General features: G+C 41.4%; 1 protein-coding gene across 1 annotated transcript; it reads right to left on the reverse strand.

Moving 5' to 3' along the window:
- Positions 1–1,096: 1,096 nt before the first annotated feature.
- Positions 1,097–10,711, reverse strand: MED21 (mediator complex subunit 21). Its single transcript, XM_054082121.1, has 4 exons — positions 10,647–10,711; positions 8,498–8,612; positions 5,235–5,335; positions 1,097–2,647 (listed from the first exon to the last, which is right to left on the reverse strand). Exons 1-4 carry the CDS (start codon positions 10,686–10,688, stop codon positions 2,471–2,473), a joined length of 435 nt encoding a protein of 144 aa, XP_053938096.1. The 5' UTR covers positions 10,689–10,711; the 3' UTR covers positions 1,097–2,470.
- Positions 10,712–10,950: the final 239 nt, after the last annotated feature.

Genomic DNA, 10,950 nt, shown 5'->3' on the forward strand with positions numbered 1-10,950 from the left:
ACACAAGAACCAGAGGGGATGCGCATCTTGCGGTGCTGCTCACTCAAACTTCACAAGGAAAAAACAGCAGGTTTGGCTCTCTTGCTTTATTGTGTCACTTGTTTTTAACTGTAACGCGAACTGCATGTCCATGAAATTTGCAACACTCACTAAAGTAGGCACAAGTAAAGTACTGAAGAACGACAGATGCTTACCAGGGAGCTTATACCTCTAGTTAAGATTTACTTCTAAGTGTGATTAACTGTTTGTTACCGATGCACACTTCAACATAAAGTGGGCTAGTATATTCTAATAAACAGCAAGTAGAAAACTTCTACAGCTAGGCAATACCAGGCTGCAGGAATACAGCAGTTTTCAAGTATGAAAAGCAGAAAGATATGAAATTAAAAGATTAGTATTGTTACTGAGGATGTATGCTATTTCCCATAGTGAAAGTTTCCAAGTTAACAAGTTTGAGGAGATGCACACATTAAACTATACCAGGGAATCTACTATGAAGATCTAACCCATTTTCCAGCAATGTACAAGTGTCAAATTAAGGCACCTCAATAAAAAAAAAAATCCAGAAGCAAAGCTCACACACACAATTCTCATTTTTATAAGTCCACTAGCTTAAAAAACAAGGAAACAAACAACAAATCCACTCCACCCCCCCCCCCGCAACAACTTGAGATGCGCTAGATTTAGTTCTTCTAGGAAAAAAAACCAACAAAGAATCCAACCGAGCAAAACAAAATCAGGCTTCATGACTGACTTCAAATGAAAATCTGGCCCCTCAAGCGTCCCCAGGACATGGGCATATTTACATGACTTGTTAAAAATAACTGGGCTGTGGCCATTTACTAAAGATACCATTACAGAAGTGGGGCTGTGCTGTAGCGTGTTCACCTCTCCAACTCCTTTTGCAGTCAGTGGAACCTGGAGATTACAAGAGCCTCACACAATAGGAGACTAAATTTTTTACTACAGATATGCAAATTTAACAAAATAATATTAAGCATTTAATTAAATACCAGTCTGATCAGATACTTCAGCTTTAGTATTTGATACAGGTAAGAACAGCTTTGTATTTTTTAATCTTCAAAACAGGCTGTACGTAAGATTTATTCTGTGCTATGTTATACCTTTCCTTTCACTGGTACAGTCAGTGGAGTGGCTGCATCTAATTCCTTAAGGATCAGCATGCTGAAGACATATTTGAATTGTTCTTATCTGTCCATATGCAATAGGGACATGTATCACTTTCAAGCCAATGACACATCCAATATACAGAAGTAGGTCATTTTGATAAGGAAATGAGCAGATGCATGGCAATAAACAGCGTTGCACAATAATGCAAGGCTGGTAACTCAGAAATACAGAAAATGGCTAACAGTTCAGCCCCACAACCACGCACTGAACCTTACGTTATCTGGTGGGCTTTTTCAAATCCAAAATGAGATGCTGGTATTTCTAGAATCCTAAGATGAGTGCTAAAAATTTATTCAACATATGAAGATAAAACTAAAAAAACTCTCTTAAGCATGTTGGGGATGATGGGCTTCTTGCCGTTCATAACCACAGCATTCACGTGGCAGCCACTGCTTACGCTGAAAAGCAACATATTACGTAATAAGTTATTTTCAGGTTCTTCATTGCTAATTTCTTCCCAGTCATCCAGTGCTTCCTCATTACCGCCTGCTTTAGAGGCATTCACCAGATGTCTGAGAATGCAGAGTATCAGCAGAAGCAGAGAAATGACACGAGCAAGTAAGAGTAAGTGCACCAGTGGCAATGGAGTCAAAGCTCATTTGTGAATTACAAACAACAATAATTGCCAATATCAGACAACTGTGGGTTAATTTTGCCAGATGATATGACAACAGCAAGAACACTTACTCTACAAACATTAGATTTTAATCATCCTTTTACTAGCTCTGTAAAGTGTGGTAAACAAGCCAAGTAGTAATACAAATGTTTAATTACCATTTCTGTTAATTAAAACAGATGGCCACCGCTGTATTTGCAATGTTGTCTAGCATTGTCTCCATGGAATTTTGGCAAATGCAAGTGTGTCTATGTTCAAGCCTTACAAAAAATATACCAAGACCATAGAAGTTTGAAAGGAGAAGTGAGCAAATTTCACAAATACCCACAACATATTTTCCTTCTGAATTCCCTTTAGGGACTGTGGCCTGTGTAACGAAGATGATAAATCAGATTGAAGTCAGACATATTTACAAACAGAAAAGAAAACTCAGACATGAATATTTTAGGTCAAGGAAACCTACATCAATACACATAATTCTGAAATAGAACCACGGATCCTGCAGTTTGAGCTTTGACAAAAGATGTTGTTACTGACAATTAGAGCACTGGAGAGTCCCACCGGAGCCTAGCGGGGTGTTTCAGCTCCCTGTGGACACAGAACGAGCTGTTTCCAACCCTCTTTCCGCAGTTCCGTCGGGCAGGGGTGCGCTGCCACCTGGCGCTACAAGTCTGGAAGGAGCTGGCTGTGCGTACCGCTCCTCGTCTTCAGCTGCGACTGGGCAATGTCTGCCAGGGCACTCTGGATCTTCTCCAGCAGCACATCCCCGCGATAAACTACCTCTTCCAGACGGGCAGCTGCTTCATGATTTTCTTCTTCTAATCGATACAGACTAGCAGCCTTTTAAAAAAAGTGAGAAAAGGAAGGCTCTTCAAATACAATACAAAACTGACTTTGCTACTAAAGGATGGTGATGGAATAGTTAGTGCTCCCTAGAAAAGAGGTTCTCTCTTTAGCCCCTGAATTACATACTAGCATTTTCAAAGCAGGTTGCAGCTTAAGCCAGTGCATAACTACATAGAGTAAACACAAAACCCCTCACAAAATAGAGGTGTTTACTTCATATTATGACTCTTGCCTCAGTACAGCTTTTCTTGATGAGAAGTATTTATCCCTCTCCCAACTCCCTTACCAAAAGGTGCTCAGCAAGATGTAATAATAAACTTATTTAAACCTTTCCATTAAATAGCATATTTCAGATAAAAATATTATTTAACCTTTTTTCTTCAATATTTTGTTTCAAACTCAAACTGCTCTTCTTCAGTCAGACAAAATATAGTGAAATAAAATATTTTAATACCTCAAAATATCTACCAAATTTCAAAATACTAAAGCTTGTTCTGACTGGATAGCAGAACACACAAAACAAAATAGTTTCAAATTGATATTTTTTTAAAGCAGTTATACAGGTCCTTAAAAAGTCATGCTTAAACTAACTGGCAAATGCTATCTATATATTCACCTTCTGTGCCACAACACTGTTGTCTTTAAGGTTAATACATGCATGAAAGATCTGATAGCCCTTAGAGAACAAGTTAGAGAAGGGAGGTGACAAGAGAAAAGTTTCAAATGCAGAACCTGGCTGAATTATTTCAGTTGTTAGAAAGTTGACTACAGATAAGCCACAGATTTGAGCAGAATATGTACTGTCAACTTCACCACGACTCAAAAGCAATGAGCAGATTGTCTCAGGCATTTGTGTAGCAGTCTCTTTCATCATTTAAGGCAAGATTCAGATTTGAAACATATAACAAAACAACCTTAGTATTAAAAAAAAAACAAACAAACAGATCAGCCTAAGTAATCTCTATCTATCTACCAACACAAAACCTATATCATGTATTTTACAAGCACCTTTAAAACAGTCCTTTTAAAGAATGTCAGAATATGCATCTTCACTACTGCACCAAATTAAACAAGAGCAAATAAAAATCAAAACCAGAATAAAGCTAACATCTCAAAAAAACACTAAACAGAAGAAGACCAGAAATAAGATTCTGCATTAACAGAGCAAGAAACTGTTCCAGTATCACCTCACAGGAAAGCATGAGCCCACTGGATAACCAGCCTCTCTTTCTGAAGAACCCTACTTTCCCTGCATCAGCTGTCACTCTGATCAGACCCTGCTCGGTCATGGAAGAAGCCTGTAATTTGTCTGCAGCAGGAAAGCTGTCTTCAGCTATTAAATACACAGTTACATGAAATTATGCTGGTGTTAATGGGCCCAATTAGTATGTTCAGTAGCTGTTGTGTTTAGCAACACTTCCAAGTCTAACCTCCTCTCTTTAAAACCAAATGTGATGTCACCTTCAAGTTATTTTTATTTGGCCCAGCAGGCACCTCTAATCTTAGTCTTTTGTAAAATGCCTTTGAAGAGTCACAGAGATCAACCCAGGTGTAAAACCTTCAGGTGATCTTAAGGCAGTTCCGGGGTTCCAAAAGAAACAGCATTCTTTGCATCCTTGTTGCATTCTAGAAAGAAAATACTTGATGTAAATGTAGAAGTTAGAGTGAAAAAGAAAAAAAAGGAAAAAAAAAAAGATCCTGTTTAATAGACAAGATCTGTAAAAAGAACAGCAAAAAAAACCCACAGAGCAGTGGTTTTTGAAGTGTGGGTCAAGAGCAGGTTTTGGAAATGATAAATACTTGAGCATTGTGAAAGGGTTCACTAGCTGTTTGCAGCAGTTCAGCTCCTGCACGGCAGGGAGTAAGGGCTGTGGAACAGGCTGCACCTGCCAATAGCTGCCTGGCCAGTAGCTTTTGTCTGTTCTCGAGCTCCTCCTAGAGCACTGATGGTCAAAAGAGAGGAGAAAAACCCCAAAAGGACTAAGATTGGCTGGCTGGTCCAAAGAAGAACGCTATGACTGAAAAGTGAAAGAACTGTTCTGTGACAGAGCTGGAGTACTTAAAGGATACCCTGCAAACACTTGTAACAATCAGAAACTATGTGAAAGGACAAAAGGCTTCGCATTGGCTCTGCAGCCACAAAATGAAACACGCTCCTAATGAGCAAGACAATATGAAAGATTATACAAGGGAAAAGAAAAAACAACAAAAAACTCACAATGCATCAGTACTGGTGCATCTGCTGTATTAATATTTGAACAGCTGGGGGGAAAAAAGGGGTAGCAATTTCCAATATTGTAGTGTTACAATAAAAGCACTTGTTTTTTTTAAAAAAACATTCTAACAGAAAAGTAAATTTAAAGTATTCTCACTGAGTATAATTTTACTTAGTACACAATACAAGTTCAGTATTTCCACTAAGCCTATGAAGTGCTCATAGGCTGCCCTCATGAAAAATTCAGGTTTATATTGAAGTAATTTGTCAAGATTACACGGCCTAGAGAGGAAGAAATGTATTTAAAAAAAGGAAGAAGTTTGCCTTCAGGTATTTTTCTGATATTTTAACTAAAAACACTCTTACCTGCAAAGCTGCTGTTGATTCTTCACTAGGCAGGGAATCTATTAGAACATCAATATCTTTCGCAGTTCGTGCAATCAATGCTGCAAACAGTTGGGCATACTCTTTAAAAAAAAAGAAAAATCAGCCCACTCAGTACGTTATTAGAAATAAGCACAATACTGCACACACAGCACAGAAAACTCTACAGACTTGCGGTATTGCAAGTGTTAAAAATTCTCCTACGTGAAGAAAACAACAGTATCACAACTGATGAGAACTCAGCCATAATTAACGATGACGGTAGTTTGATTCCAATCCTAGATTAAACAAAAAACAAGATAATAGGTTATACAAAGGGCTGGGCTTTGTACAAGTGAGAAAACAGCTAAAACCCCAAGATGCTGAGCCAGTTAAGAAATTACTAATACCAGTAGTAGGTGTCCCAGTCATTACATTAGCTAGAAACTCATTTAACTTTGCAATCCTTGCCTTAAGATCTGCCACTAGACAAAAAAGGAACACCAGAGATCATGGAAAGATAGTGATTCAAATAGATGGATTATTGAAATTATGTTAAGCAACAGATCATTAGTGAAAGAACTTGAGGTTTTTTAATGTTAAAAAAAAAAAACCTATTCGGCCACAGAAAAAGTTGAATTGCTCATGAGAAATGGAAAAGGATTGGAAGTTGGTAACAGACCTTAGTTTAACAACTGTATAATTGAAAGAACTGCACAGACTTTTAATAAGAGGCACTGTAAGTCAGAAGAAAACTTTCCATAAGGAATTGCATCCATTCAATTTGAATTGAGTTCATTACTACCAATAAAATACTGAAACAGCCCTTTTTAATTTATAATTTCAAATCTTAAGTACTTGTTTATGTTGCGTGGTTCATGAACAACTTGTGGCAAAAATGTATAACAGATAATGACAGACTCAAAGAGGGCTACAGGAAAGCTGGGGAGGGACTCTTTACCAGGGAGTACAGGGATCAGATGAGGGGCAACGGGTTTAGGCTGAAAGAGGGTAGAAAATGTTTTCCTGTGAGCATGGATAGGCACTGACACAGGTTGCTCAGAGTAGTCATGGATGCTCCATCCCTGGAGGTGTTCAAGGCCAGGCTGGATGAGGCCTGGAGAAACCTGATCCAGTGGGAGGTGTCCTTGCCCATGGCAGGGAGGTGATCATTAGGGTCCCTTCCAGCCAAACCATTCTATGATTCTATGAAGGGTACACTTAAGTTAAAAAACAAACAAAACAACATCACCAAACAACAAAATCAGCATACCCATTTAAAGCTTACTAAGAGTCACCACAGTGTTTACCAGCAGATTTTAAGGCCTTCTTACTAAGACTTCAAATTTAAAGACAAATAACTGTTAGTTTTGGTTTGCCTCACCAGCATCACTAATGTGGCTGTATGATTTTACTGAAGTGACTTATATTCACAACTTTAGAAAAAGGCAAACCAAAAAGGAAGTTGCCCAAGACCTACACATTACGACCTACACTTTAACAACACCTCAAGCTCCTGGCACCACATTGATGCTGGCACTTGAAACAGCAGCCGCTAAGACAAGGAAGCAAACATGCCTGTGAGCTGGCTCTTCCAACTAATTGCACTATCAGAAAGAAAGCCACCACAGACCAATTAAGAACTAGTATTCAATGGTCCTAGAACGTGCATTGCTGCGCTCCAAAAGAGGCCTTGATATCCTAATACACAAAGTGTTTCTGATACAAGATATATGCAAAATTTTCTTGGGGGCTGAGGTGGGCGGGAGCATGGGGGAAGAAGACATAAAAGATCCAGTATTAGAATAACACAGTTATTTAAACACTATCTTGAAATTATCAAGTCAGAGAGAACTTCTAGTTTGCTTGCCAATTTTAATATCTTAGGTTAGTTTCCTTTCTCTGTCAAATAAAATAAAATTAAAACAGCCAACATTGCACCCTTAGGAAGTTTGCAGATGACACTAAGCTGGGTGGAAGCGTGGATCTGATGGAGGGTAGGGACGCTCTGCAAAGGGATCTGAACAGGCTGGACTGCTGGGCTGAGACCAATGGCATGAGGTTTAACAAGGCCAAACGCCGGGTCCTGCACTTGGGGTATAACAACCCTATGCAGTGCTACAGACTAGGGGAAGAGTGGCTGGAGAGCTGCCTAGAGAAGGACCTGGGGGTGCTGGTTGACAGCCGACTGAACATGAGCCAGCAGTGTGCCCAGGTGGCCAAGAAGGCCAATGGCATCTTGGCTTGTATCAGAAACAGTGTGACCAGCAGGTCCAGGGAGGTTATTCTCCCTCTGTACTCGGCACTGGTGAGACCGCACCTTGAGTATTGTGTTCAGTTCTGGGCCGCCCACCACAAGAAGGATGTTGAGGCTCTGGAGCGTGTCCAGAGAAGAGCAACGAAGCTGGTGAGGAGGCTGGAGAATAAATCTTACGAGGAGCAGCTGAGAGAGATGGGGTTGTTTAGCCTAGAGAAGAGGAGGCTGAGGGGAGACCTTTTTTTATTGCTCTCTACAACTACCTGAAAGGAAGTTGTGGAGAGGAGGGAGCTGGCTTTTTCTCCCAAGTGACAAGGGACAGGACAAGGGAGAATGGCCTCAAGCTCTGCCAGGGGAGGTTCAGGCTGGACATCAGGAAAAAATTTTTCATAGAAAGGGTCATTGGGCACTGGAATAGGCTGCCCAGGGAGGTGGTTGAGTCACCTTTCCTGGAGGTGTTTAAGGGACGGGTGGATGAGGTGCTGAGGGGCATGGTTTAGGGAGTGTTAGGAATGCTTCGACTTGATGACCCAGTGGGTCCCTTCCAACCTAGTGATTCTATGATTCTAATAACAAAACCACAAATGACATCAGGGCAATAAACTCATGATAGATGGAGAAACGCAAATAATTAAAAGTTTATGACACAGAGAATCTTAATATCATACATGATTTCATAAAACTAACAGAAATTCTTTCTAAAAAGATTTCTTAAGAGTAATGGACAACTCACTAATAATCTCTAGCAGCAGTCCGATTAAAATGGTTTACAACAGTACAGCTACTGTATCTGTGCAAAGAAACCAGCATGCACTTAAAATTACATTTCTGCTCCCACAATCTCATGCAGCAAGTGCAGCTGACATCCATTTAGGACTTAACTTTAAGCACTCCTCCAGTTACTGGTGGGATTGTTTGCAAAGCACGAAGCAGAGTACAGATTTTGAATTACAGAGCATCCTACGTCAGGACACATTCCTACTGAGTGAACAGATGCAGGAAGACTTGCCTTCTGTTGGATTTGCAGGCTGATCTTTGTTTATTGCTGTCTGAATGTTGCTGAAAGAGGCTGGGGGGCCACACTGCTGCAGCACTCCAATGGCGTTACAAAACTGGTCTGCGAGCTGCAAACAGTAAAAAGATCATTAATTCATTTCATCACTAAAGCCATCTTGATTTTATTTTGTGCCCCAGTGGACCCTGTGCAGCAGCCCAGCCCCACCCCGGTGTCAGGTGGGTGCACTCCCCGGCAGCCCATGGCAAGACTCTGCTTCCAGGGGGCTGCGAGTGCTTGGGGCTTACAGCAAGAGATGGTGGGAAAGAGGGAATTGCAATGGCCAAGCCAGGGTGCAGTGGCAGAGACCACACGAGCAGAAGGCACGTTCCAAAATGTTCTGCCCTGATATCCTAAGAGACAAATCTCATCTGATACAAAATACACGCAACGTTTTCCTGGGGGCTGGGTGTGGGAGAAGAGAAAAAAAAAGAAGACTGAGGATTAGAATAACATGGTTGTTTGGATACCATCTTGAATTTCTCGAGTCAGAGAGAACTTTTACTTTGCTTGCCAATACTAGTATCTTAGGCCGGTTCAGTAAAGAGAGACTCCCTTTTAACAGGCGGTCACAGAAAAAAGACAAGGGGTAATGGGTGTAAGTTTCTCATTGAGAGATTCTGATTGGATTCCAGAAGAACATTTTTCACCACGAGAACAGTTAAACACTGGGATAATCTCCTGAGGGAAGTGGTGGATTCCTCTACACTAGACACTTTTAAGGCTTAGCTTGGCAGGGGGCTGAGCCATCTCATTTAACCTACAGATCACCTAAAAAGGTTGGACCAGATGGTCCTAGAGGTCTCTTCCAACCCAGCATTCTATGATTCTATGAGTCTTCTCTTTAAAAATAAATGAACCCAAAACCGCAGGTGCTGGAGGAGGGACGTTCCAAAAGAGCCTGCCCTGATATCCTAAGAGACAAACCTCATGTGATACAAAATACATGCAACATTTTCCTGGGGAGTGGGAGAAGGAAAAAATATAATTCAGAATTAGAATAAGAAGGTTATTTAAACACCATCTTGAATTTCTTGAGTCAGAGAGAACTTTTAGTTTCCCAGTTTAAATATCTTAGGCTAGTTTCTTTTGCTCTGTCAAAAGAAAACTAAAACCAAAACCCCAGTGGCAGGAGGAGGTATGTTCCAAAACAGCCTGCCCCGATATCCTAGAGGCAAACATTGCCTGATACAAAATACACCCAACATTTTCCTGGGGACTGAGGATGGGCAGGGAGTGGGAGAAGAAGGGGAAAGAAAGAGAGATTCAGGATTAGAATAAGAAGGTTATTTAAATACCATCTTTATTTTCTTGAGTCAGAGAGAACTTTTAGTTTGCCAGTTTTAATATCTGTGAGAATTGATAAGTTATGCTGCAGCTGGTTTGTATGTTTAATTATCTTGTCATATAAATCTTTCTTGTATCAAGAGATAATATGCAGACAATCTCCAGACACGATGCTTACTGTCTAGCAAGATGTAGCTGGTTTTAGGTCAAGAGACAATCTGTCTTAGGGCTTAGACAAAATTTATTGATATGCTTAAGTTGTCTTGTAAGATGTAGTTGTCTTAGGTCAAGGGATAACCTGAAGCAAGTCTCCAGACATGGTCAGATAATTCAAGAAAATAATGAGCATTCTTTGAAGATTTATATGGTTATTTGTCTAAAACTAGTATATATATACCCACTGCTTTTGTAAGAGGGCATGCCTTTTTAGAAGGGCATCCGATTCAGCGCTGAGTTGTAACATAAAAATCTTATTGTCTTTGCTTCGAAGACTTTGTCCTTTTCAATATTTTACAAGTGAATAAGTGTATCTAACAATATCTTAGGTCAGTTTCTTTTGCTCTGCCAAAAAACCATAAACCCCAAACCGCAGGGGCAGGAGGAGGCACATTCCAAAATGTTCTGCCTTGATATCCTAGAGGCAAATCTCATCGGATACAAAATACACTCAGCGTTTCCCTGGGGAGTGGGTATGGGCAGGGGGTGGGAGAAGACACAGACACAGACACAACCAAGCCCCCATCCCCATTCCAGCCGCAGAGCACCCCAGCAACCACGGGGGAGCGAAGGGCTCCCCGTGGCGCCCCGCCCGCCTTACCGAGTTGACCGCGTCCTGCAGCTGCGTGAGCCGATCCGCCATGGCGCCGCCGCAGCCAATGGGAGGCGGGGGGAGGGGGGGGAAGAGGGCGGTGCCTTCCGGGGAGGTGGCGCAGTGGCTGCGCGCCCCCTGCAGGGCGGGAGGACGCATGCGGCCAGCGCGGGTTGAATAAGATGATCTGGAAGGGGTTACAAAGAGTCACAGGGGCCAGGTCCTGTCCCTGCGTAGGGCATCCCCGACACTCACACCGGGCGTCTGCGGGCACTGTCCAAATGCTTCCTGAATATTTCCAGGCTTGGTGCTA

This window comes from Cuculus canorus, chromosome 1 (assembly GCF_017976375.1).
Source record: "Cuculus canorus isolate bCucCan1 chromosome 1, bCucCan1.pri, whole genome shotgun sequence".
NCBI lineage: Eukaryota > Metazoa > Chordata > Aves > Cuculiformes > Cuculidae > Cuculus > Cuculus canorus.